At 47.0% G+C, this 27,208-nt stretch overlaps 1 protein-coding gene across 1 annotated transcript in view; it reads right to left on the bottom strand.

Moving 5' to 3' along the window:
- LOC144150086 (uncharacterized) overlaps nt 1-22,065 on the bottom strand; it is a 38,462-nt gene extending 16,397 nt beyond the window's left edge. Inside the window, exon 1 of the mRNA XM_077681900.1 lies at nt 21,787-22,065. Coding sequence (XP_077538026.1) covers nt 21,787-21,887 — 101 coding nt within the window. The 5' untranslated portion in view covers nt 21,888-22,065. The remainder of the gene's footprint in view (nt 1-21,786) is intronic.
- Between the last annotated feature and the right edge of the window lie 5,143 nt (nt 22,066-27,208).

The following is a 27,208-nucleotide window of genomic DNA, read 5'->3' as shown; positions in this document are numbered from 1 at the left end:
GTGCTTTGGTGCGAATTACTTGGAAGGTATGCCACAGTTTCCCCAGAATCAGCGTTGACCGTGGTTCTACTCGCGTGTCACGCGATGTGGCGTACGTGAGCGCCACACGCACTCGGCCAACTCTTGTTCCGCCGCTGGCAACCGGTTCGGATAGCGTGAGTAATGACAGAGTCTTTCAATGTTTAAAGCATTGAAAGACTCTGGTAATGAGAAGAAACGCTGAGCCAGTAGCGCCCCCCGTGTCTTACTCTAGGGCCCGCCGGACCTCGAATGCATTTCCCACTCTTTACATTTCTCTATCGCACTACAACGCCGGGTTTTGAGGAAAGGAGTAGGAATGAGGATAAAATTTTGCATTTCTACTGTTTTTATTTTCGTACTCTCGGGGCTAGAAATAGCTCTAGAGGACGCCTCTCATAAGTCAAAGGGACTCCTCTAAATTTTTGACAAACTTTATTTCCTTACTTGGACCAGCATCCAAAAAGGGCGCTTATTATCAGATTGCTTTTAGTTAACTGCGGAAATTTCCGGAGCGCTTGTTACCTGACTCAGCCTTGTGGAATGGAATGGATTACTTTATTACAGGAGGAGGCCAATAGGCCCTGGTGTGGGGCACGGGGAAAAGGGGAGGGGAAGATTGTTCATATAAAGTCTGCACTACACTGTGAGCGTTCACTTAGCACGATATGCACAGGTGAAGTTGTGACGAGGGCACTCTACTACGACCATGATTGGGGTATCCAAAAGGAGCCGTTCAGGAGCCACAAGGGGTGTGTTTGGGGGTACATCTAGAGAGAGGGTGAACGATCAGCCATCATACTACTTTATAGAGACCTGTTTTGAGACCGAATTCTGTAATCTTCTGTAAAATTTGGGGGTTGTTTCTGACGTGTTGGACATGTTCTTCAGAAGTCGTCGGGCGTACGTGCGTCGTAAGGAACTGGTCGCGGTCAGTCGAGTAAGCTGAACAAGCCCAGATGAGGTGGAAAAGATTCGGTGTATTGTTGCTGCCACAGTAGGGGCACCGAGGACTAGCAAGGTGCCTATGCGTTGTCCATTTGGAGATGACGTCCGGAGTGTAGGCCGAGTCAGCGTAGACTTTATTAGCGAAAATTTCTCCTGTTCTTGGCAGGGACTGCAGAGGAGCAAGAAAACCAGGTGGTGAGGCGTCGGCAAGCCGTTGCCGGCTGAGGTTCTTAATTCGACGGTATTTTTGCTGCCAGTCCATTTCGCATGCCTGTTGGGGCTCAGGTCTTCCTTGGATGGACACGGGAACCATGGGAGGATTGCGTAAACACTCCCGGGCAGCATTATGCGCCGAATGGTTTCCGTCCGCTCCATATGTGTGAGCAGGAGTCCAGACCAGGCGTATCTTGAACCCTTCGTGAGTGAGGTCACGAATTTTGTAAAGAATGTTGGTGGCCGTAGAATTGGGCGAGAAGGACCTGTTCAGTTCCCGTAGAGCGATGTGGGAGTCAGTGATGACACGGAACTTGTTGGTGGTGATAAATGAGGTCGCACTTTGTATGGCCTGAATGGCGCCGAGGATTCCGAAAAGTTCGGCTTCATCAGTGAGACCGTATGTGTTTGTTATATTGCGAGAGCCATTAAGCTGGGGGACGTCAGGGCAGGTCCAGGCCACCGCTGCTGTTGTTCCGTTGATGGATGCGTCGGTAAAAATGTCTATTTCATCGGGAGCTTTGTCGTTGGCGAGAGTGCGGACATATTGATCCCGTACGGCGCGGTTACGGCGAGAAAAGGGTCGGCGCCTGAGGTGGCCCACGGCGGGTCGCTCCCAGGGTGGAATAGCAGGTGGAAAAGTGTCAGCATTAAAAGTACTGTTTAATGTGTCCCACTTCAAAATAGATTGTCCTTGAGGCACGTGTTCAAGGTGCTTCTGAAAGCGGAGTGTCGTCTCCTCTACCAGGTTAGCGATGGGGGGAAGCGAAACTGCTTCCGACAGTACGTCTGTTTTGGTATGGAGTGGAAGCCCCGAGATGGTACGGATTAGATGTCTGTTGAGGATGTTCAGCTCGTTTAGATGGCGGGGACGCAATTGTAAAAACAACGTGCGCATAACTGTACGGTCTTTTTTGTTTATCTCATGCAAGTGGTGCAGAAGATAAGGAAACAAGGGAACGCTGCACGAACGCCGCCTATGCACACTTTGCACTCCTCCCAGCACATGGTTCACCGAACCGTGAGCTGTAATGGTGGCATCAAATCAACGTGCACTCAGATGCGTCACGCATTCCGCTGATGTTTGTTTGTCGCTAGTAAAGCCGATTCTACTGTCTTGAGCGTCATGGGTCTGTAAAAAAAGCGGCGTACCGATATAATTAACGCGCGCAAGGTATAATGTAAGCAGCCGGTGGGCTTTGCGATTCTCCCATCCAATGTGCTATCCCACGCAGGCGTAAAAAGCAGAGCCCAGCTATATTGCTGCGATGCAACGCGGCAAAAATGTAAATGCCGGGCGAACGCGATCCGCGGTACAAATATAGTGGCTTAATTCCCAAGCCTTGAATGAGGAAAACGTCGAGAGGGAGAATTCAAATGGGCCTCTTTGAACTGGGAGCAGTTCGATTATGTGGCGAGCCTTCCTATCATTACGGCGCAGTCGTTGAAAAGTCACATTTCACGCGTGATGAGGACAGCCGGCCCGAATGGTTCGCATGAAACGCTTGAAGGGGCGCTTGGCGCTTTTTCCTCGTCCGTCGTAACCTTGGCCATCGGCAACACGATCCAGCCGATTCCCGGTAGGAATGAGGAGGTCGTTTCTCGATAGTGTCGTAAGACAGCTGGTAACATGCAATAAGCATCCAATGCCTTGTGAGAACGGGCCGACCACAACGCTGGGAATAGGCGGACTCTAATACGTCACGTTGTTGATGCATGCTGTGAAGATTCTCCGTAAATTAAGGAGTCCGGCAGAGTCACTGCCATAAAACGAAGACGCTGTTTCCTCGTGAGGCATAGTTTTGGGTGTATGACCTCCGCCGTCCCGATACTGCACTTTGAGCCACGAAGGAAAGTTTGGCTCAAAAAAGGATGTACGAAAAATTTAACGCCAGGCACAAAAGTTTATAAAATGCGCTGTCAGCTATCGAATCCCATTGTTCAATTTTCCGGCGACCGAAGTGCTGGCTTGTGTGTCAACGTAATGATTCGAGGTACGATGCGCCACTGTTGCTACGTGCTGCGCAAGGGCACCGCGGAAGTTTATTCCGCTCGTTAAAACCGTAGTTGAAATTGAGCATGAACATCTTTATTGCAAGTCGGACATCTCCAAATTATGATTGAGTCGATAATTTTTCCCGTCCCTAAACGAAGTTTTTATTCGGATTATGCCTTTTTTTCCCCTGCTATCAAGGTGTTTGCGAGTTAGACGCATAACTTGGAAACTTTCCGGTGAACATCTTGAATAATATCTTCACACTGATATTATCGGAACTGAAAAAGGAGCTTTGTTCGCAGTGAAGTTTGTTTAAAAGCGACGGTGATGAAGAAATCAAGGTCAGGAATGAAACATGATACTACCCAACCATTAGCACAACAACACTCGTGATGGAACGGGACCAAAACCGTTTATTACTCCGCTTATTGCTTTGCCTCATTTTCTGCACAGGTTCTTGTTTCTTTTCTGGTTACATTCAGTGCCTTTAGTTTGTCATTCTTCAAATTTCAGAAAGAAATCAAATATGTGAAATGCGAACCTGCGCTTGGAAACCTCTCGTTTGTCAGAGTTGTCGTTGGCAGCGAGACATTTTTTCCCCGCATGGCGCGCGCCGAAAATTGAAGTTTCAATTTGTCCACGGTTGTTTGCAAAGTGAACGCCAGTTTTGGTGAACATACATGGCTTACCCTCATGGCTGCTCACAGCCTTTCACAGGTTTTTCATGTAAATAAAACCAAGTATTAGAATGCTGGATTCCACACCAGCAAAGTAATGAAACATCAGTATGTGTTGGGTCCACTAGCCCGATTTCTACTTTTTGATGGCTTAATGAATGAGTTAAAATAAAATAATTGGATTTGTCAACCAGCGTATCTAGCTGAAAATTCCTCATTCCACGTAGTTGCAGAGCGTCTAAAAATAAGAAGAATATCAAATTTTTCGCGAGAAATTGTAGCGGGCGAATGAAATATCCAGAAAGGCAGCCGATAATGCGTGACCGCATGCTGCTCTCACAACCGTGGCGTCTGCCATGGAACTGAGCGTGATGAAAGCGCAGAGGCGGCATGGCCAGCGGAGAACAACATTTACGCATTTTTGCTTTCGACCATTTTTTTACTTCACTCTAAGAAATCGGTGCAGGTGGGCTTCATGACAACGCGCCAGAACGACCATTCAGCGTGCTTAAATCTGCGAATTTGGCGAATAACGAGGCCCAGCATGCGATTAAAGTAAAAACTAGGATATAAAATCAATATGTCTACGGCGATTCGACGTACAGGAGTTAACGCGGACCAACGAGGAGGTAGATTTGTAAATCCGTCCTAACTGCTTAGTTGTGTTGCGTCTAAACAGCGCAGAGTCGGCGTAGAGTCTAAACAGCGTAGAGCGGGTTACAGAACTAGAGGTCGAGCTGAGTATCGAACGCGACAACCGCACGGCAGCCGATCGAAAACTGAAAAAAAAAGCTGGGCAGCAGCTAGGTGGGATCGTAATTTCCGCGAAAAGTGGCGGACACGCCAGCACAGGCGACAAAACAGGGTCATTAAGAACCGTTTGGGCTTGTTGGTTATACACGGAAGAACGGCGCAACACGAGCGCCGTGTTGTTCCGTTCTTCCTTTTCGTCCGCGTTGCTCTGCCGGAGAAAGGACAAAACAAGCAAAAAGAAGGAAACTAAGCCTGCAGACAGTCCCTAGGAGTTTGAATTCAGAACAAAATCTCAGCCTTAACCAGACGATTTGTTTGCGGTAATCCCAGAATCAGCAACAGCTGTACGAGTAAAGAAACTCTTAAACTTTCCCAGGAAACGAATGGACTTATTGAGGAATGCAGGAATATTAAGTCACCAATTACAAAGGTTCGAACGGGCGGAGATTGACTGCAACGCGGTGGAAAAAAATGAAGAAACTTTAAAAGAACAAGTCGTTAGGGGGTAACGAAGAAAAGGCTCGCTAACTTGGCAGATAGAATGTGTGCACCCAGAGGTGAAACTGGCAATAAAACGAACAACATGAATGACATAGGGAAAGTAGCGGGAACGTTCTATGCAGATTTGTACACTACCATGCAAGGGCTGCAAGCTGTAGATAACGAACGAGTTTGGTGAACAAGGTTAAAAAAGTAACCAAGGAGAAAAGGTGGGTCAAGAAGAAGGAAAGCTGCAGGAGACTAAGAAATAACCGCCGATGTACTAAAGGATGGCGGAGATATTTTACTAGCAAAGGTAGAAAAGTTTTCTCAGAACGCCTCAGGGCTTATTCACCAAAGCAATAGTTAACCGCTTAATCGATACGCTACATTTCTAACAACCGAAGGAACAAACGGGGTTTAAGAAAGGCTTACTCAATTACGCATCGCATTCGTGTAATCAACCAGAAAATACAGAAATCCTCGGTGTATAATAAACTTCTTCCGCTTTACATTATATATATTAACAGCGAAAACGTTTTTGATTGAACAGACACCACCACAGTAATGGAAGCACTGAGGTACCACGGAGTAAGCGAGAAGTACATATCTTCGAAAATGTTTACACGAAATGTACGGGCACGATAATCCATCATCAGAAGAGTGGGCAGTTTGCTATTAGGAAAGGCGTCCAGCAAGTAAATACCGTCTCTCCGAAATTATTTACAGTGTGTCTAAAGGAGGCATTTAGGAAAACTTTATTGATAAAAACCCAGCAATACGAGTAAGTGGAGAATATTTTGGCCACTTGAGATTTCCGGAGTACATCAGCTTGTTTAATGGATCGGAAGATGATTTAAAACAATGCTTCCGGAACTTTACTTGCAAAGCTTAGTCGCAGAGTTAAAGATAAATGTGAATAAATCGAAAGTAAATTCAAGCAGGCAGGCCGAAAGCGTCGCCCTCAGCCTAGACAATGAAATAATACAACAAGTAGGCGAATATATATATATATATATATATATATATATATATATATATATATATATATATAGTCTGAAAAGATAAAAACTCACACAGAGCGCGAAAAAAATAAGGTTAGTAGAGACAGAGACAAACGAGAAAGACGTATAAAATAGAAATAAGTTTACTGACGTTTCAAGGAGAGGACTCCCTTTCTTCAGAGTATATATATATATATATGTCGTAGACACTCGAGTCACAGCCCGGGGTTGAAAAGAAGGTCCCCTTCACCCCGAGTAGTCCGAGTGGCGCTGGCTACCACCCCCTAGCACAGGAAACAAAAATACCTTAACATAAATACACCAGAAAGTGGAGGGGAAAATCGCCCTGCCGGTAGCGTAGTGGTTATCGCACCAGACCGGTATTCTGGAGGTCGTGGGCTCGGATCCCACCTGGCGGGAATTTTTTCTCCCCTTTCTTTCTTTCCAAATTCTTTATCTGTTTCAATGACCTACCAAATCCTCCCCTTTGCTTTCCGAGGTTTTCTTGACTGCCAACTCTTATTTCTGTCTTATTTCAACGAGCCCCTCATTTCCTATTCTGATTCGCTACATGCATAGCGAGGGCCTCTGTTCTGGAAGTCTTGGTGCTATGTCGTAGACACTCGAGTCACGGCCCAGGGTTAAAAAGAAGGTCCCCTTCACCCCCTTCAAAAGATAGAAAATTGGTGCTCTCTTTGGCTAATGACACTCATCTTATCGAAATGCAACTTCATGCACGTAACTCGTAGTCGTTCCGAACTTAATTACACATACACTTTAATGTCAACTTGCCTTTCACTAGTAGAATCATACCGATACCTGGGAATTCTGTTAACAACAAACCTAACCTGGTCCGAACACATACTAAAACTCGTTGCCGAAGCATCCCAAGCGCTTGGTTACATTAGAAGAAACCTTTCACTATCGCCCCCAACCATACGCAAAATGGCGTACAAGACCTTCATCCGAACAAAGCTAGAATACGCATCTGCTATTTGGAACCCTCATCAGTCGTACCTAATAGACGCCATCGAATCAGTTCAGAACCGCGCAGCCCGCTTCATCACTTCTAAATATGACTGGTATCTCAGCGTCACCGACATAAAAGCATCCCTCTCCCTTCCCTCTCTGTCAATTAGACGTGCAATCGGACAGATATGCCTCTTCCACAAACTGTATTATCACTTTCACCATCTCCGCACTTCCCTCCTGCTCACACCATCCCGTTACTCACGCCGTCTGTTCAATTCCATGAGCATACAACGATTGCATGGTTCATCTTACGCATTCAATATGTCATTCCTACCACGTGACATCGAAGAATGGAACAAGCTGCCAGACTATGTTGTCCGTGAACGCAATCCGACGAAATTCAAAGAATTATTGTTATCTCACCTTAGACTTTAATTTTATATAATCCCCAAGACTTGCCGCTGCTGCCTTTTTTAGTTTATTATTATTTTGGTTGTTGTTAAATTCTCTAATTAGATTTGTTGTTGTATAAATTGTCTAATGAACCATGTACCCAACCGTATTTTTCTTGTACCACATATGCACTACTGATGACTCTGCCCCCCCCCCCCCCTTATGTAATACCCCTCTGGGGTCCTTAAGGGTTTAATAAATGATGATGATGATGAGTAGTCCGAGTGGTGCTGGCTACCACCCCCTAGCACAGGAAACAAAAATACCTTAACATAAATACACCAGAAATTGGAGGGGAAAATCGCCCCGTCGGTAGCGTAGTGGTTATCGCACCAGACCGGTATTCGGGATGTCGTGGGTTCGGATCCCACCTGGCGGGAATTTTTTCTCCACTTGCTTTCTTTCCAAATTCTTTATTTGTTTCAATGATCTACCAAATCCACCCCTTTGCTTTCCGAGGTTTTCTTGACTGTCAATTCTTATTTCGGTCTTATTTCAACGAGCTCCTCATTTCCTATTCTGATTCGCTACATGCATAGCGAGGGCCTCTGTTCTGGCAGTCTTGGTGCCATAGGAAGCTTAAGAGGGTTCAACGCTGGTCGACCACTCTTGACATGTCGTAGACACTCGAGTCACGGCCCGGGGTTAAAAAGAAGGTCCCCTTCACCCCGAGTAGTCCGAGTGGCGCTGGCTACCACCCCCTAGCACAGCAAACAAAAATACCATAACATAAATACACCAGAAAGTGGAGGGGAAAATCGCCCCGCCGGTAGCGTAGTGGTTATCGCACCAGACCGGTATTCTGGAGGTCGTGGGTTCGGATACCACCTGGCGGGCATCTTTTCTCCACTTTCTTTCCAAATTCTTTATCTGTTTTAATGACCTACCAAATCCTCCCCCCTTTGCTTTCCAAGGTTTTCTTGACTGCCAACTCTTATTTCTATATATATATATATATATATATATATATATATATATATATATATATAGTATATATACATATAGTTTGGAAATGAGGGGCTCGTTAGGAAATACAGAAAGAAATGCCGGTAGTCTACAACGCCAAAGAAGGTATAGGGGAATGGTTAGACTATTTTTTATTAATTACGTGAGAAAGAAAGAAAAACACGCCCCCAGAGTGGGTTCCGAACCCACAAATATATATATATATATATATATATATATATATATATATATATATATATATATATATATATATATATATATATATATATATATATAGAAATAAGGGTTGGCAGTAAAGAAATGTAGTTGGTTCATTATGAAGGCAAAAAACAGCGCAAAGGAACGGCACGGAAGACGAGAAAGAGACAAAAGGGTGGCCGTGTTTGTATCTTTCTGGTCTTCCGTGCCGTTCCTTTGGGCAGTTTTTTGCCTTCAGTCAAGAAAACCTCGGAAAGCAAAGGGGAGAATGTGGTAGGTCATTCAAACAGATAAGGAATTCGGAAAGGCAGGAAGAAAGTGGTGAAAAAATGCCCGCCGGGTGGGATCCGAACCCACGACCTCCAGAATACCGGTCTGGTGCAATGACCACTACGCTACCGGCGTGGCTGTTTTCCCCGCCACTTTCTGGGGTATTTATGTTAAGGTATTTTTGTTTCCTGCACTTGGGGGTGGTAGCCAGAGCCACTCGGACTACTCGGGGTGAAGGGGACCTTCTTTTTAACCCCCGGGCCGTGACTCGAGTGTCTACGGCATGTCGAGAGTGGTCGACCAGCGTTGAACCCTCTTAACTACCTTTGTCACCAAGACTGCCAGAACAGAGGCCCTCGCTATGCATGTAGCGAATCAGAATAGGAAATGAGGGGCTTGTTGAAATAAGACAGTTTGTTTCAATGACCGACCACATTCTCCCCTTTGCTTCCCGAGGTTTTCTTGACTGTTAACCCTTATTTCTGTCTTATTTCAACCAGCCCCTCATTTCCTATTCTGATTCGCTATATATATATATAAGACAAAAATAACAGTTGGCAGTCAAGAAAACCTCGGAAAGCAAAGGGGAGGATGTGGTAGGTCATTGAAACAGATAAAGAATTTGGAAAGAAAGAAAGTGGAGAAAAAATGCCCGCCAGGTGGGATCCGAACCCACGAACAAACGAGCCCCTCATTTCCCATTCTGATTCGCTACATATATATATATATATATATATATATATATATTGGCGAAGTTGTGAGCGCGGATTCACACCATGAGAAGGAAATTTGGCGTGTTATTAGTTGGGGCTGGAACTCATTCGGCAAACAGGAGGCTGAACAAAAGATTATGCACCCCTCCGTCTAACGACGACGAGGGTTGAACGCGAAGCTTTCTCGTGATGGATTCTTTGCTTGGCCAATCCCACACTGCGAGTATGTGCTACTCTGGAGGTACGCACCAGTTTTATAGAATACCCAGAGCAACTCTCGGGTGTGCCCTCCGTAGGCCTAACGTTTGGGTTTGAGGTGTACGGGGCGAATCCGGACCTGCTGCTTGGTGTTTGCTTCGACCATGTCGAAACGTTGCGATCGGATAGATGCCGGCTTTATATATAACGCGAGGCACCCAGGTTCGAGTCCGGCCGGGGGAAGCTTTTTTTCTTCGACTTAACCCACGATCATTCATCATCATTTTTCAGCTTATGCTACCAGAAAACGGCACTTCCTCATGATTGCACCACTTGACGCGCGAAATAACTTGACTGTTTTAAATATTCTTTTTTCACGCGTACCACTGTAGACTGGAATGATCTGGCGAATGATGCCATTTCCCAAAGCTCATTATCCTTATTCGAGTCTACTCTGCTTTGATTGTTGACTTGTGTTTTTACGTGCCGTCGAATATGTTTCTGTATATAATTCTGTGTCTTGTTATGCACTTGTTACAAAGATGAAACGCACCCTGCTAAGATCGCGTATCGAGATCGCAGTATCTAAAATAAATAAATAAATAAATAAATAAATAAATCAGACACGGTTGGCTTTCCTGCAGCGCGTATTGGCGTACAGCGGCATCAGCGAGGGCAATAAAGCTTCGCTTCAACAAACGATATGTTACCTCTGCTACTAAAAAGAAAAGCCCACAAAATGGCGGTGAAAGGTGTCCGGGTGATTGCTTAAAGGGACACTGAAGTGAATTTGTCAAGCTCCCGTTTTTGCTTGCACTGCGTAGACTGGCTCAAATTAGCACACTTTTCATCGTTTATCCGGTTGACAAATCGGTAATTATTTTACAAAGCGCGAAAGAAGAAAAACTACCATGCGCGGTTTGCGGCGGCCGCACCAACTAAGGCTGTGACGTTGAGAGGAGGGGCGCCGTGATTGGACGATGCCCAAGGTTAGCAATCACACAAGTTTCGGTTTCGGTTTCGGTTCTGTAAAACATAACCAATGGCTTTGTTGGATGGGCATTCTCAATATCTCAGTAATCATCGTACCGCGCTTCTGCCATGTTGTCGGCTGTAAAATGCACAAGATAAGCCTCCCAGGACGGCTTGTAGTCGTAGCATTCACTAGCCGAGACCTACGCAGTGCATGAACGCCCTCCGCGTACCCGCAGACGCCCAAATGTCATGCGCTTTTCCCCCATATTTGGAGCTTGCCTCCCTCATGCCTGTATCGTAAAAAGCGTGTTCGCACCAGGCCAAGGGTCTGTTCATTCTGGCCTGTGCCCACTGCCTGCAAGCAGTCGGTGCTTATGGCAACAGCACGCCAACGAGAACTCGCTAGCGCGCCAGTGCCAGCCTGCGCGCGTTTTGTGATCTAGTTCGTGTAGCCATGAACGTTGCGGCCCCAAAAAAGGTGAACTCAATATAGAAAACATCGGCGGAAAACAAAAAAGTTAATTTACAAAAAAAAAAGCACGTACCCGCGGGGATGCGAACTCGTGACTCGCAAAACATTTACGGTGAACTCCTAGCGCCCCAGACTGCTAGGCTACGGAGCGGGACGCGAAAGGCTTGCTAATATAGGGTATATATTGTACAACCGGTTTACACTTTTATTTAGTTTTGGCATTTCAAGCCGCTTAGGTGACTATTTGTTGTACTGCGATCGTGCAGTAAGCGTCGCCCGAGTTTCCACAGTAGCTCACGTCTAGCAATTGCATTTCGTAGACGGAAAAGCGTTCGCAGATGCGTAGTCGTGCTGCTGACCGCTGTGCTTGTTCGCCCAGCGCAAAAAAGTGCTTCCCGCGCCCTAGTTTTACGCTGTACGGTAAAAATATCAGTTGATTTTATTTGCTTAGTACCTATATTGACTTCGCTGACTCTTCTCCCGCCTTCAAGAGGCCTTATATTTTCCTACCGGCGTACCAGTCAGCGAAGCGTCGCATGTGCAGCGCTTGTGTGAAGCGACCTTGACTTGGAGCTAGATACAGTGTACAAACAAACCAAGTAAAGAAAGGCACATTCTTCCATTCACAAACGTGTCCTGGCTTCGTTTCAACTAAGCGAACGAATTGCGACCAAGCAATTTTTTTTAACCTCCTTGATTGCGACGACCCGCCGGCGGCCGGCGGACGAAACGCTGGACTGACTGACTCTGTCGGCCGGTGAGCCGTGCAGTAGCGCAGCCGTGGCGCAGCCAATTGCCAGCTCATCCCCTCCTGACGTCACACGAAAACGCCACAGAAAATGGGCGAGCGTAAAGAGAGGAGGACAGCGTTTTCGAATTAGTTTTTCTACTAAATAAAATCGCGTAAACGCGCCTAGAGTGGTCGAAACATGGCCTGGGGACTCTGGACTACAATTTGCGCTAGTAATGCCGCAATGTTTACATATCACTTCAGTGTCCCTTTAAGGGGCTGTAGCCTGAAGTCTTACAACGCGCCTTGAAACAAAACTTGCGTCGGCCCACCAAGCTATGGAAAGAGAAGTGATGAGTGAGGCTTAGGGATAGGAAGACATCCTAGCCAAAAAAATCGCGCCAATCCACCCCGTGAATGTGGTTGGAAAGCAAAGCTGTAAACGGCAGCCATAACGATTACCCATGCGACGTCACTTAAATTCACTCACATCGCTTTACAAATAGTAATACCGGAGAGAAGTGAAATGCACTTAACCACACCATTTATTACTTCAAAGAGATATTCTTGGTAAGGTTAAATCAAGGCATGATGCATGAGCGGTGTTTGGTTGAGTTGTATTGGTGCAGCACAAGAGTGGAAACTTTTTTTATAAAATTAAAGTAAGCTCCAACCCGGTGTTAGACGATCTGACTTCTCCGTCTCTGCGCCGCGGACGGAGGCGACGAGATTTGCGGCAGAGAAGGAGGAGAAGGCGGAAGAAATACTTCTGTTCAGATTTCTGAACGGCCCAGAGTGCATCCCTGGGGAGTGATTCCTTCTTCTGTGGGGCCCATATTCATTCCGCGAGGACTGTGTTCTGTCCACCCGCTGGAGCTGGGTAGGTAGAGAGGGCCTGGACAGCAGCATCTCCCATTGCTCTTTTTGGGTAGTTGACGGAAAGAGAGGAGGGTGCTCAGGGCTAAAGTCGCACACCCCGATTACGGGGCCGAGTGTTCCTACTTCTGAGCAAAATTTACATTCAGCGTCGTAGCGATTCGGATACATTAAGTGAAGACGCGTAGACTGTGGAAAGGAGCCCGGATTGTATGAGCCGTACGGTAGTTTGTTGTTCCCTGGAAAGGTCAGGGTAAGGCGAAGGTACGGTCTGTCTCAGAAGGCGATAATGCTGGGTTATCTCCCTGAGCGTGACAAGCGGGTGACTGTCCTCGTGTAGCTCCATAGCATGGGAGGTAAAAGCGCAGGCTTGTCGGGTGGGCATATTTGTTGCCCTCCATTGAAGCGTGAGGGGGTGTTCAGATGATCTGTATGGAACCGTTTGGGGAGTGGTTTTTTAGCACGCGCAGCGCAGGTCAGGACACCCAACCCGACCGGTAATTCCAGTAGGCTTGCTTGGAATCGGTGACTACCCTCCGAACCCCTGGTTGAGTGAGAGCCAAGGTGATGGCTGCCTTTTCTGCTGCCGTCATTTCTTGGGTCCTAAGCGAGGTACACGCAAGGAGGTTGGTTCTGGAGGTAGCCACGATGGCGGCGTATTGCTGCCCTCGATGTTTGGAGGCGTCTGTGTAGATAACTGCATGATCCCCACCGAGGGTGGTGTTTAGCGCTTGAGCCCGTGCTTTTCGGTGACCCTCGTCATGTGAGGGGTTCATATTTCTAAGCAAAGGGAGCATCTTTAGTTTTGGTCGCCAAGAGTCTGGTAGTACGTCAAGCGGAGTGACATTCTGGGCTGCCCACCCAATCTGGTGAAGCATGCTGTTACCCACCGCAGTTCTGAGTCGGATCTTCTGGTTAGAAAGATGGCCTTCTATCAGTTCTTCCACCGTGATGTTGACCCCCGTGCTAAGCAGCCTCTATGTGGACGCACTCATGAGAAGACCAATGGTCTGCTCGACCGCCTCTCTAATCATTATTTAGTCTTCCTTGTCGAGAAGAAGACAGGGAATTGACGTAAGTGACTCTGGAGAGGGCAAACGCTTGAATTAATCTAAAGGTACCGGATTCCTTTAGGCCTGGCTTCTTGGTGGCAACTAGCCTGATCATGTGTATAATTTGATTGATGCTGTTTTAGAGATACTGCAAGGAGACGTCACTCTTGGTGTTAGCCTTGAGATGTAGGCCCAGGATCTTGATGCTGGGGCTTGGAGTGATGGCCTGACCATCAAGGAGTATTTGAATGTATTCCTTTATTTGGCATGAGGGCGGACGACAAGGAGCTGTGATTTTTTACGTGAACACTGGAGGCCACAGGCTTTAGCACATTGGCGTACTAGAAGTGAGATGCCATGCATTGGTGTGAGCTTCCTTAAATTTTTGTAACTCTTAGCACATGAGCAAGGTGCGCACAGGGCCGCTAGACGGGCATGAGTGGTCGCGTGACGCTTTCACGTGGCATTCAGCGCGAACGCAGGGGGTAAACCCGTAGATGTGCTTGGTGAGTACACCACCTGTCTTCCCCGTCTTCGCGTGGTCTCGTAGCTAAATCGGTAAGACGACGGGCTCTCGTCTTGTTAGTCTATTAGTTCCAGGTTCGATTTCCGGCGGTGCCAGTAAATTCTTATATTGTTCGCTGGAGTTTTCTCGTGACACCAACGGTCGCGAAAGAACCCTTGGGGGGTAGAGGTAAAAAGCTTTGCTTGAAAAATGAAGAGACAGAAATGGAGCTGAACCGGGCATGTTATGCGGAGAAGCGGCAAATGGCGGACCATGAGGGTAACAGAGGGCTCTACACCTGAAAAAAAGCAAGCCAGCTTAAATGCCGGTGCCGCAGCGCGAGGTCTCAATTAACCGGATGGGCTTATGTATACCGGAGGGACACGGCTTGACGAAAGGAGCGGAAGTAGCAACGCCGTTTGCCTATTGGCTTGGTCGCAAGCGTGACGAGAGCGCTCGTGTCGCTTGGATAAAGCGGCACCGGCCGTCGTCGTGAGTTACGCACAGACCGGCCTTGCGTGTTCCCCGAGCAGCCTCCGGGAAAGTGGAAAGCCCGTTCGCCTGGCCTTTCCGAACCAATCGATTCAATGCCGTTTCGAGTCGATGCGCCTCGCGATAGCACTGTCATCGCCGTGTTCGGGACCGCCATCGAGCTACTTTCCACATTCGTGCTTTTTGTGTTTGCTCTGAACGCGTAAAAGCGCTCGTCCTGCCGAGGAAGCCGAAGGCCCCTCCTAGGCAGCAAGATAGTTTGGGTCTGCGTCTTTTCGGGACGTTACAAAGCATTGATGCGCTCAGTGGAATACCTAAACAAGAATCGTACCGAACTTGTGTTGTGCCGATGCGCCGGCTGGCGTGACGTTAGTGGCAGACGCGCGCGTTGGTCATGTCACCCCTCAGGCTAGGATTAATTCGTGAGCGAAACTGCAGCAAGCTTCTTAACCTCAACGGCAGGAACGTAGAGAAACGTTAACTCGCGGCTAAGCGTTATCGGTATGTAAGCCGTAAGGTTTGGGGGTCACCACCATGGTTAACCATAGGGTCGGAGGTGGAACGAGATCGGGTGCTAGAGCATACCCATAACGCTGCCACTTTGGCCGGACCCCACATAAACCGGGGCAACGCAAAATATCTATAGCTGTGATAAGCATCGTGATAATCGTCTTGTAAAAGCTAATTCATGGGAGTCAATTGCTTGCAAAAAGGAATACTGTCCGTGGTGGTCTAAGGCATTCTGCTCGCATACGCATCCGCTAGCATACGCATCCGCTGCACACTAAGAAGTCAGTAGGGCTGGGCACTCTGTCTGGGAGTAAAAACATTTGTCCCATATTTCACCCCCTTTGGAAGCATTGGGCTACTCTTCCGAGGAGTAGCGCATGGCGGTCAAAACGAGAGGCGAAATACTCCTCGTGGGATTTACTTGCTGCTTTCAAGGCGGAGTACTTGAACCCTGTATAGGAATTGCAATGCCATCTCCAAGGCAGCGTTCCGTCACTCCCTTTAGGCGTGAATAAGCTCTATTGGCGGCGGCGTGCTCTCTTGGAAAGCATGCCGCTACGCCGAGCGTCCTGCTATTCCCTACGAGGCAGCGTGTTTTCGCTCCGCCTGCTACTAGCCCCCCCCCCCCCCCCCCCCCTCCTCCGCCTCCCCCCTTCCCCAGGATGGTACTATAGACAGTTACAAGCAAACAGAACAGACAAGCTATTTCGAAACATAGAAAAGAAGAAAAAACGAGCTCAGACTTTATTTTCCAAGAAAATATCACAACAATCGGTTCATTGTGTAATTTCACACAAAAAGCAATTTATTTGGAATTAGAATACCACAGCATAAAAATGGTTCCTAGGCTTGTGCTTGTGGTGGCGATATTGATCATTCAGTCGAAATACAAAAACCCCGTGTGTGCAACGTTTTTTAAACATAAGAAAAATAATTGGAGCTTTTCCCTAAATCAAGCACTAAGCATAGCGTATAACGTAGGTGTTAATTAGTTACGCAGAGAATTTCGGTCGTATCCACCACTGCCTTCAAGCTTGGAAGCAGTGGTGGATACTACAAGCCGTTACCTGTAAAAAGACGCGATAATCTACCATGTCTGAGCGACACACTGAGGCCAAGGTGAGGTGGGCGCCGATTGCGAGCGGTTTCCCGCTCTGCCGACCTATGCCGGCCTAAGCTGCCGAAGGCACACCAACTGAAACCCCTCGATTTTGTGCCGGGGCCGCCCCCAGTTTAGCCTCCGGAGAATGCGCGTTCCGGCATGGTTGCAGCACAGAAAAAATAATGGTGAGGAGCTGCCGGAATTAGCGTTGTATAAATTTAACAAGAATAAATAAAACCCGGGGTTTTAATGAACTTCAAGCTCTTGGCTACCGGCACGCCTCCTCGTCGTGGTGAAGTTTTGGGGTACCACACGAAATTCCTTTTTTTTTCTTTTCTCGTTGCAGTAAAAAGGTTGACGTGTTGGGGAATGGTAGTGGTGGCGGTGGTGGGAGCTGGGTACAGTCAAGGAGATCGAAGAGTAAATCGGTGTTCCGTAGTTCTATCATCCCGTCCCCTTTTCTGGGTGCAACGAGCGCATTTGTCCGGTCCCTCCTTTTATTGCTCCATCCCTACGCAATTGACCAACGTCGTCCACGACACCGGCGTTGATTGATCGTGCTGCTGAGTTCCGCGTCTGCTTTGAGATCAAATGTAGAATCGCGGAGCAAAAGCCATACGCACGCTTCCCGCTTCTAGAACAACATATCCCGGCTATAGCTTACCCAGTAGTAAACAGCTTATGAATTTTGTTTCTGTTCGAGCGGCGGTTTTCGGAGCGCACAACTGGACATCGTGGGAACCCTCCAACGGGCCTTCCCGCTGTAATAGGAAAGAGAAAGAAAGAAAAACCAGAGAGCGTATACATTCTGATGTCAATAAGCCATTGACAGGCGCAGCTGCTGGCGAATGCCGAACCCAAGCAAGGGTCGTGTGCGCTGTACCTGCCCTGTGGCGACGCATTAAGCGTCCTCGGCATGGAAGTTAGTCTGGTTATGGTTAGAAGGCGGGGACGAGAAGTAGAAATGACGTGGCGCTAGAAAAAAGTTATGCCGATGATTTACTAAGTGCAACCAAGGTAAATTAGTGGCAGCAGCGCATGCGGGACAGAGACAGAATGTTGAAGGTTTAATGCGCTAAGCAATAAACGATTTTCGATATATTCAATTGCAAACGGTTAGTTGGAACCAAAACGTTGTTATTTGATTTTTTAAAATCATGAAAAGATGACGCGAGCGCACACGCAGGTAGCAGAGAAGCCTGCACTGGCGATGAACGAATGTTGGCCTCCTCGGCATTTTGCCCTTGACGTACCGCAAGAATTTGTATGGGATAGTCGCCGTTTGAATTGCCTTCTGCACTTGGGAGCTTGCCAGGGGACTGAGGACTCTGCAAGACGTGCGCTAGGATTGCTTCACCTCTGCAAACGAATGGGCGATGGGCGAGGTATATGTTTAGACCTGCGGGTTTACCATAGCCCACCAGTGAATGGATTGCCTAACTGACACATAGAAAACAGCGGACTCTACAGGTTACAATTTAGTCGTTCAAAAACAAGTTTGTAGCGCTCTCTGCCTTGGAACTTTGCCCTATGAGGATTACATCAACACATTTTTATAGCGGGACTCGATTGAAAGCAACGGTTATTTAACTTAATAACAAAGCGCTACGGATGCGACACTCAAAAATTAGTAACGCGAGAACAACCGCAATCTCAAAGCAGGCAGTGTCACAATAAAAGAAGTGGAAGCCTTAGCATCCTAGTGGGAAATATATGCCAATCAGGACTGGACGCATTGTACTGAGCCTGAGGGAAACAGTAAAGATAGGAAAATGGTCTCACTAGCTTTTCTCGCAACTCAAGCCAACATCCGCTTACTCGACCCCGTCACAACGTTACAGCGCTAAAGTTGAGGCCCATTTCGTCAAGCCCAGCACAGTATTGATGAGACGTAGCAGACTGCACATCCAACTCACTTCATATTAAACATCACCTCGAGATGGACCTCATCTCAACAGAAAGAACATAATTTGGTTGTTTTGGCCGATGTGCAGTCTACTTGGAGCTTTTTTCGGAGACCTAATGAAGCTCCTGCACGTGAAACAGGCTACTCTGAATTCGTTAGCTACATTTACGGGGGACAACAGTTAGCTGTCACCTGCTAATTGTACTACACAAAAACGTGGAGAAGCAAAAACTTGGAGCAAGATTTTTGTCGCTTCTTGCTGAGTGCTCTGCAAGTCCGGCAGAATTTCTTAACGGGGAAAAGCCAGCATTTAAGCGATAATTGAGGTTAGGTATGAATCCGTACAGTGTGGGGCGCAGCACGCTTAGTGTGAACAGCAGATTAAAAATCACCGGTAAATTTTTCAAACTCTGTCCCACAGTCTGATGGGGCGTACGCTGCGAAATTTATGTTTGATTCTTCTTCCACGCTCTGCGAGAAAAAAGAAAAACTATTCACTGTAAGAGCATGGTAAAATGTCATCAGAAGAAAATTAAGCCCGCTGACCACGGCGTTTTCCTTCGACTTAAGCTCAAACCTCAATCTTCTTCAACCTCGAATCCGTGCGTCTGAGGTCAAACCTCATCCAACCTCAATCAGAGGGTCGCAACCCCTGACCTATTGCGGCCGATTTGAGCACGGAGATCGAAATGTTAAATAGTTGAAACCCTACGACGTTGCCCACCCGAGGAACAACGGCGCATTTCGTTTCGATGGGCACTTGCGCTGCACCCCGCATTTCAATCACGTGACGACCGTAACCAGGTGCGAGATCATAATAGCGCTCCTCAAGCGGGTCGGGGGAGTTTCGTCCAGCTACTCCCTCACTTAAGGAACAGCGGGATCGTCACCTCGCTCTCTATTTCACACGCAAGAAAACACCTCGAATCGATGAAAATTGTTGCACCATCATTGAAGATGACATTAAGCCAAATAAACTGCGAGCAACAACATACAATCGCGCTTATTAGGAATAAAAAAAAAAGGGGGGGGGGGGGGGGTCCTCGGTTTACCGACGCCTCGCCGATCAGGTCCGAACAACATCCTCTCCCTGTGCCACCACTGGTTAAGACGAATTGATCAGACGACTTGTAAAATGGTAAGCGAATGGAGAGCATGCAGAGAAAGATATGTTTAGCATCGGACCGTCAGCGTTCGCATGTGTTTGTGTCAATCCCTGAAAAATAGCATATTTTTCTAGGCACTTGAAGGGCTTAGTGAAATTCATTATCTCCAGCTGCCGCGCATTAAAAAAAAAAGCAATCGTATTGCAAAGCTTTAAACTTGTAGCACAAACTATCCCGGAGTTGTCTGTGTAGCCTGTTCGTAGGAGGTATGCAGGCCGTAAAATGTGAGCAAACAAGTGAGGAAGTGTACATTGCCCTTACGTATGTGAAACGGAAGGACACCTCAACGCGGAAACGGGAATGTGTGGCTGCGAGAGCGGGTGGATGCAAATTAATTGCTAAATGTCATAAATTTCTCTTTATAAAACCATGGGAAGTTAGCTTGTTACCCGTGCGCAATTCACGGTTTTCCGTAAGGGAACGTTACCACTCGTACAGTAATATCAATAACCAAAAGTTCGAAAATCTCGACAATTCATATGCTTTCTTGAACTAACTTCTTCTAAGTGACAGCCAATGCAGTGTTTCTAGTGATGCTGTGCAAACGCATTTAACTTCGGTACTTCGTAGGCGAACGGCACTACCCGGAAAAAAAGGGGTGTTTTGCGTACGCATTTATATTGCTAGAAAGAGTATATTTTATTTTACTTTAGCAAATGGACAGGGTTTTATCAGCCCTGTTTTAGCGGAGCCACGCATCCCCTGTTTACGTTTTACCCCAATGGGTTTTCCCAGGTATACGCAGCCTAAGCCCTTCAAAAGAAGCAAGCGCGTGAAGGATGGCGTTCACGCGATATCTTTGCAATATATATATATATATATTTTTCACATTCCCCGATCCGAGGTATTCAGGCCGATTGAGATGCAAGATCCTGCCTGGTTTTCATCCCAGCAACGCAACCACGAGCTTCTTTTCCCCGATCATTAAAAAGCAGAAAGTGAAAGAATTTACGAAAATCAAATAGAACCACTGCAGGTGGTTTTGTTTTCTCTGTATTAGCGAACCTTTCACAAAGTAAATTCAAGTTTCGGACTAAAAATCCTGATTCCTTGTGCGCGGAAATCTCCCAACAGGTTTTCTCATTGCAACGAAGGACAAACAAGGGTAGCGCAGTAGTTGAAAGTACAATGAGACATCGGCTTTGCACAGAGTTCCAAGCATTAATTTTGCTTTGGTCGTAAACACTACTCTACCACAAATAAATTGCCATGTTAAGAGATGACTTCGTAAATAGACGCAGCACGATAAAGTTGAGAACCAAACAAACGGAGTAATGGGGAGACGTAAAGGCAAGCTGATACAGTCGCAGTCAGTTGCTGCTAAGAAGAAGGCTAAAGGGGGAAGAGGGGGCAAACCAGCAATGTGAATCTTTTTGAACCCACATCACTCGCAGAGATCTAGTTATAAAATAAATTCCGCCTCATATCATTTTCGACAACGGGATCACCCAACGTGATCGTGGATTGTAACTCCATGTAAAAGTTACAATTGCAGGTAATGAAAATATCCGCGCAGCCATCACTAAATTACCGTCTACGAATAAACCAGAAAACGCTATCGCCAAAACTTGCGTACCAGAACTTCAACTATGAAAGGCTATGGGACAGATTTTAAGATTTTTTCTTCACTACGTCGTCTTCGTATTTTAAAATAAAACTCTAGGCTACGCGAAGAGGAGTCGCGCGGGCGCTGCGAAGTTCTTTATGTGTGTGTGTTTCCGCCCTCCCGAAGCACCCAGGAAGGCGGAATGTTGCGATTTATTCCAAAAATTCCAAATCGGAAACCCGTCAAGAAACCCGCTCTATCAAGTACAATTGCACTCCTGGCCGCGCACTTTCCAGTCGCAGACAGGAGACAATGAAATAGGTACTTGACCAATTTCGTGCAGCGACAGTTCTCCTCGTATACGGAAGATGCATTTTTTCCTTCTCACCAGGATTCATGGTAACTGAAAACAACGTATGTCGTAGAAGACGCCTAGACAACCTCTGAGAAAACCGACCGCACCGCCCAGCGATCAGGGAAAAGATTTTAAAGGATTCAAAGGGCCTTTGCAGGAAACACCATAGCTGCTTAATTAGGGCTTTCTCGCATCTCGAACCGGGCGTGATAAAAAAAAAAATGTGAAAGTTGTTCTCACAGTTGATGATCGTCGAGGGCGTGAACATCGTGGACGAGCCCGACGGAGACGACGACCGTGAAGCATACAACGGCGAAGCAATGCACCCTGAGAAAAGCCATGCCGGTCGGCGGACACGCGGACAACAACGCGGCTGCAGAGGAGCGGGGAGTTCTGCGCAGATCGCGTGTCTCGCGCCTTCTGGCCCAGGAACGAGAATTAATCGGCGGCTGAGGCGCCTCGTTCGCCGCTGTGAGGGGGTTTCCCCCCTGCGCGACGTCCTTGGGAGCTTCTCCTGCCGTGCGCGCAACGAGCGGACTGGCCGAACCACTTTCCTTTCTCTTGCGCGAGCCGCCACAATCGGTAGCGATGATGCGGGTAACATCGCCGCGCACACCGCCGCTGGCCAATCTTATAGTTCCTACACGCCGCGTCGGAGGCAGCACAACACGCAGGCCCCAAAACCGTGGGAGCTGAAGGATGCAGGGGCAATTGTTGGCCGTATCCGGTTCTTCTGCCGGGAAAATACTGGGCCCTTAATCAACTCTACAGACAGGCCGTCAGTCCGTCACGACGTCGTCAGTTGTCCGGGCGCAAAAGGGGTGTGTTTGGGAGGCGAACGAGCTCGCTGCAGCCGCCGCTCTCGGAAAGTCCGCGGATAACAGAATAGAAACAGGTTGCCATGATTGGATTCCAGCTGCATACTACTTAGACGATATATGTAGACTAGCGCTGTGTTATTCAGGGTGCACAGGAAGCGCCTTTGCCTGCATTTCCCTTTACTCGTTTGTTTGCGTCGGCGCGTGCTTGTTTAAAGGACGGGCAGCATGCCTCTTTGATTATCTGCGCTGTAGTATAACCCCTCGAAACAGGGCAACGATATAAATGAATGCGAGGCAACCTGTTATTATGCAAGCGTAGACGATAGCAAGATGACTCTTCTTTCTCCTGGGTGGTTCAGCTTGTACGAACAAAACATTTTATATAGCATTTTCAGTCGCACACTGGGTTTATATACTAGAATAAAGACAACAGCCCACCAAAGTTGATTGTGGGCACTGTTTGGATGGCGTAGCGCTGTTGCCTGCTCGCTGGATGGCGCGAAAGCATGCAGTATATCTCCTTTATAAATTCCAAGAGGCTAAATAAAACTATCGGACCAACAAACAAGAAAGGTTCCCGATTCCGAAAATCTGCATGACTGGCCGCTTGTACCTTTTCGGTGACATTTGCTTGGCGAACTTGGGAAAAATAAGGATGTACGTGTTCCTCCCAGACGTAAAAAAGATATGTCATCGTGCAGGAGTTATAGTGAGGTTTAATAAATGTTAATAATAATGGAATTTCATAACGTAGTTACTGTGGCGTAATGCACACCTGTTCTTCATCTTTCAGCAGCTTAGTGACAAAGTTGGGGAGGAAGCCTTAACAACACTTTTTGTTTGGTCTGAGTAGCTTATAGGGGTAGGATCGCGAGTTTTGACATTTGTTTTTCCAGAGCCTTTTTCCAGAGTTATGCTTTACAAAATTATACCACGCTCTCTCGACTGTGCTACTCACAGCAAGTTAGCTCAACTTGTCTCTTGCTCCATTCACAACACAGATAATCTAGTTCCTCGCTCGAGGGGCTTCCGTGCAAAAGGAATGTTCAGAATGCGTACGTGTGCACCGCAGCGGACTAAACAAGAAAAAACTTCGATAAAACTTTGCTGAGGAAAGTCGGTTCCAACTCTGCTTACAGACTCAGTGCGTCCATGCACATCTGAAAAAAAAAACAAAAAAACAGCAAAAAAAGAACTGGGAGCCATTGAAAACTTTGATTCGGTGCCGAGCGAACACACGATGTCCGGTGTCTGCCTATTCATTAGCGAGACAACTTTTTCCTTTATCACGTCTGGCTATTTAAGATTCATTCAAGGTAAATGAGGATTTCAAACATACTGACGAAACTTAGGCTGCGGGAACAAAATCGCGCCTCTGGCGGTAGGTTTACGGGATTGCCGGAAATTAATGCGAGCCATCCGACTACGTTGGACGAGTGCAATGCGTATTCGACAATGATCTCCGGCTGTTTCATAGCAAACGATACGAAGCGGTGTTCAATTCAGGATGCATGACGGAATCTGCCGTCACTTGTCGTGAATGTCGGTCACTAGGATTTAAACGGACCTTCAAAGAGTTTTTCAAGAAGGCACAAAACGCATCTGCTGTCCCGCAGCATCAAAGAGGCAACGCATTCTCCTCGAAATGCGCGCTATGTTTAGCGCCCCGAGTGAATAAAGTACCTATCCTTCTCCTCCTTTCACTTACGCTTTTATAACAGCTAGAAAAAGCCCCTCCCACCAAACCGCTCTACTTCTTGTTGGTGTCAGCGTTCTGATTAGCGGCTATTCCTCATATACTTGTCGTCACGCACTGACTCTTGCCTAACGCTATGAATGATATCTAAATCTTCCTATTCTGTGTTTTAAAGCGAAGCTTTTTACCTCTACCCCCCAAGGGTTCTGTCGCGACCATTGGGGTCAACAGAAAACTCCCGCGAACAAATAAAAGAAGTTAACAAATTAACAAATTAACAGTAACGCAACCTAACAGAGAATACGCTGGTCCGGTGAAGCAAGCAAATAAGGAAATGAAGGAAGGTCATAACGCGTAACGCTTGAAGGCAGCGAGGCTGTACGCAACCTTCACGACCACCACGACGGTTTAAGTCCATGAGTGCAGCTGATTTGCTTCTTCGCTGCCGCAACGATCTTTACTCCATCACTGTTGCTATAAGTGCGAGCTTCCTTCACTTATTTGGTGTTGGAAAAATCAGAAAGGAAGAAGAGGTGGCCATTAGCAGCTGCCTGCTGATAGTGTTATCATCATCATTACAGATCGAGTTCCATCCGCCATTAAAACGAATCACCCACGTCCCGCGGTCCCCGCCTCGGTTCTTTAACAAAATGGTGCCGTGACCAGGATAGGAGAAGATCTACACAGTTGAAGAACGGAGTGTGCGGACCGCCAGTGACACGGCTGCGGGGAAACTACGGCTCCTGACCATCGACCGCAAGCGTCTGCGAAGAAAACCCAAGGAATTGAGGAGCACCAAACGTGTACCGGATTCCACGCCCTCAACAACTTTTACCGATTCTTCACGGACGCCTCGCGGACACTGAAAGTCAACGACAGCGGCTTCGACCTTCCACCGACCGTGATCCTTCCTGACGACCACGTAGACATAAACGACGTCGAGAATGTACCTGGAAGCCCTTTGCCAGAGACGGAGCCTCGTCCGAAAGAAGGTAACCACACTGATTGACGACATCAAAACTGAGATGAGCGCCGAGTCACCATCACTCTGTAAGCTCATTTTATTAAAAGAAACGCCTACTCGAAACACATGATATTCTAAAGAAGCTTGACAGCGATATTGAAGAACTTGTTGATTTGGATCATTTAACCGAGGAATATGAAATCGCATTAGAATTCGAAGATTCCATCCTGTTAACCAAATTTAGAATGAACAGATTGTTTCCTGAGTTGGAAAACCATTCCGACGATGACATTGTAGCAACAGCACCGGAAAAACATCCAGGTATCTCCAACAACGACTCCACAGTGCAGAGTAATGACTCCCTCAACAGGAAGAGTGATTTGGGGATACTTTTTAATGATCGTGAAGAGCCACAGGTCACTCAGCCAGCTGCTTCCTTTAAACGAGGACTGGATACAATAAAAGAAAAAAAGGAGACAACTGCTACCGCTCTGTGCTCAGACGAAGAATTGGAAACGGCTTCCCCCATAGTGCACACACTGAACGATAAAATGGCTCTAGTAACTCCAGTAAAGATGAGTTGTGGTCAGAGCTACGGCAACGCGGTGGAGACACCTGAACAGTCATCGAATTCGCGTGGTTTTCATGGCACGAAAACGCTTTCTGTGCTCAACGAACAACTTCATAGAGTCCAACAAGCACGACCACAGGTGAACAAACGATTCCTTCAGAACAATCGACAGCTCGGCCGAACCTCACACTCATGGACGGAGCCTCTAGACACATGCTGCCATCGCGAAACGTCGGGTTTGGAGATGATTGGGTTGGTTAATGCAAAATGTGACGATTTCAAGTTCCCGAAGTCGAAACGAAGAGTGAGAAAACAGAAAATCCAGTCAGCCCTACGATCAGCACGTACAATCACCCTAAACAAGTCTCCACCGAAACGCATCATCAAGTGCGGACTCATCGAAAAAACAAGGAGAAAAAAGGTATCTCTAAGAAAGAAGATCGTTACACACACAGAACGACGCAGCCGGATTGTTACTTCTTCCACTATACAATCGATCCACCGCACATGCCGCAAGAAGCTTGCACGAGCACTACTATGTCTTTATCTAGTGCCGACGATGGTCCAGATTCCCCGCTTAAACTGGCCTGACTCCTCAGGGCGAATGTGGCACAGACGCTTCAAGCATCGATGGAAGCAGAAGACCGGACTATCATGGTGTGGCCAAACACGACGGACATGACATGGATTATGACCACAATGAACTGATTACGTGACCTTGGACAAAAGTGTTAAAAGACGAATGCTTGATGACCGCTGGAAACTGCAATCCTTCACGTCATGCCCATTCTCCTCCGCCATTTATCGCGTGGCCGGGAGGATGTTGGAAAAATCAGAAAGGAAGAAGAGGTGGCCATTAGCAGCTGCCTGCTGATAGTGTTATCATCATCATTACAGATCGAGTTCCATCCGCCATTAAAACGAATCACCCACGTCCTGCGGTCCCCGCCTCGGTTCTTTAACATTTGGAAGCGACAATCATTGGAAATCACCTATAGGAGGGGCGTACGCTATGACGTGTCTTTCTCGTTGCCACGATTACGGCGAACGGTGTAGTTTTTTTTCTTTTTTTGGCAAATATTGGCCACTTTCCTAATGTGGGTATGCTTGGCTTGACAAACCTGCGCCGGGGACGCTGAGCGGTCGTCGCGAGGCACGCACACACCAGCGCTCGGCATTTTATTGGTATTTTTAACTGCGGACAGGAAAAAATACGATTTGCTAGACGATATATATATATATATATATATATATATATGTATATATATATATATATATATATATATATATATATATATATATATATATATATATATATATATATATATGTGTGTGTGTGTGTGTGTGTGTGTGTGTGTGTGTGTGTCTGTGTGTGTCTGTGTGTGTGTGTGTGTGTGTGCGTGTGTGCGTGTGCGTGCGTGCGTGCGTGCGTGCGTGTTTAGCCTTTCTTTATCCTTGAACTCCTATCCCATTTCTCACGAAAAAAGTGGGCACCACTATCCCTTCACATTCGGTGCAAAATGCACAATCCACTGTTATGTACTTTCATGCTCTCAGAGGCGAGGGTTGTTCGCTAGATGATGCAGGTGAGCACTTACAATTATACATAA

The sequence above is a fragment of the Haemaphysalis longicornis genome, unplaced genomic scaffold (genome assembly GCF_048455015.1).
Source record: "Haemaphysalis longicornis isolate Haplotype H1 unplaced genomic scaffold, Haemaphysalis longicornis Haplotype H1 scaffold_1, whole genome shotgun sequence".
In the NCBI taxonomy this organism is placed as follows: Eukaryota; Metazoa; Arthropoda; class Arachnida; order Ixodida; family Ixodidae; genus Haemaphysalis; species Haemaphysalis longicornis.
The sequence above is the reverse complement of the archived record's forward strand: the minus strand, read 5'-3'. Positions and strand labels throughout refer to the sequence as shown.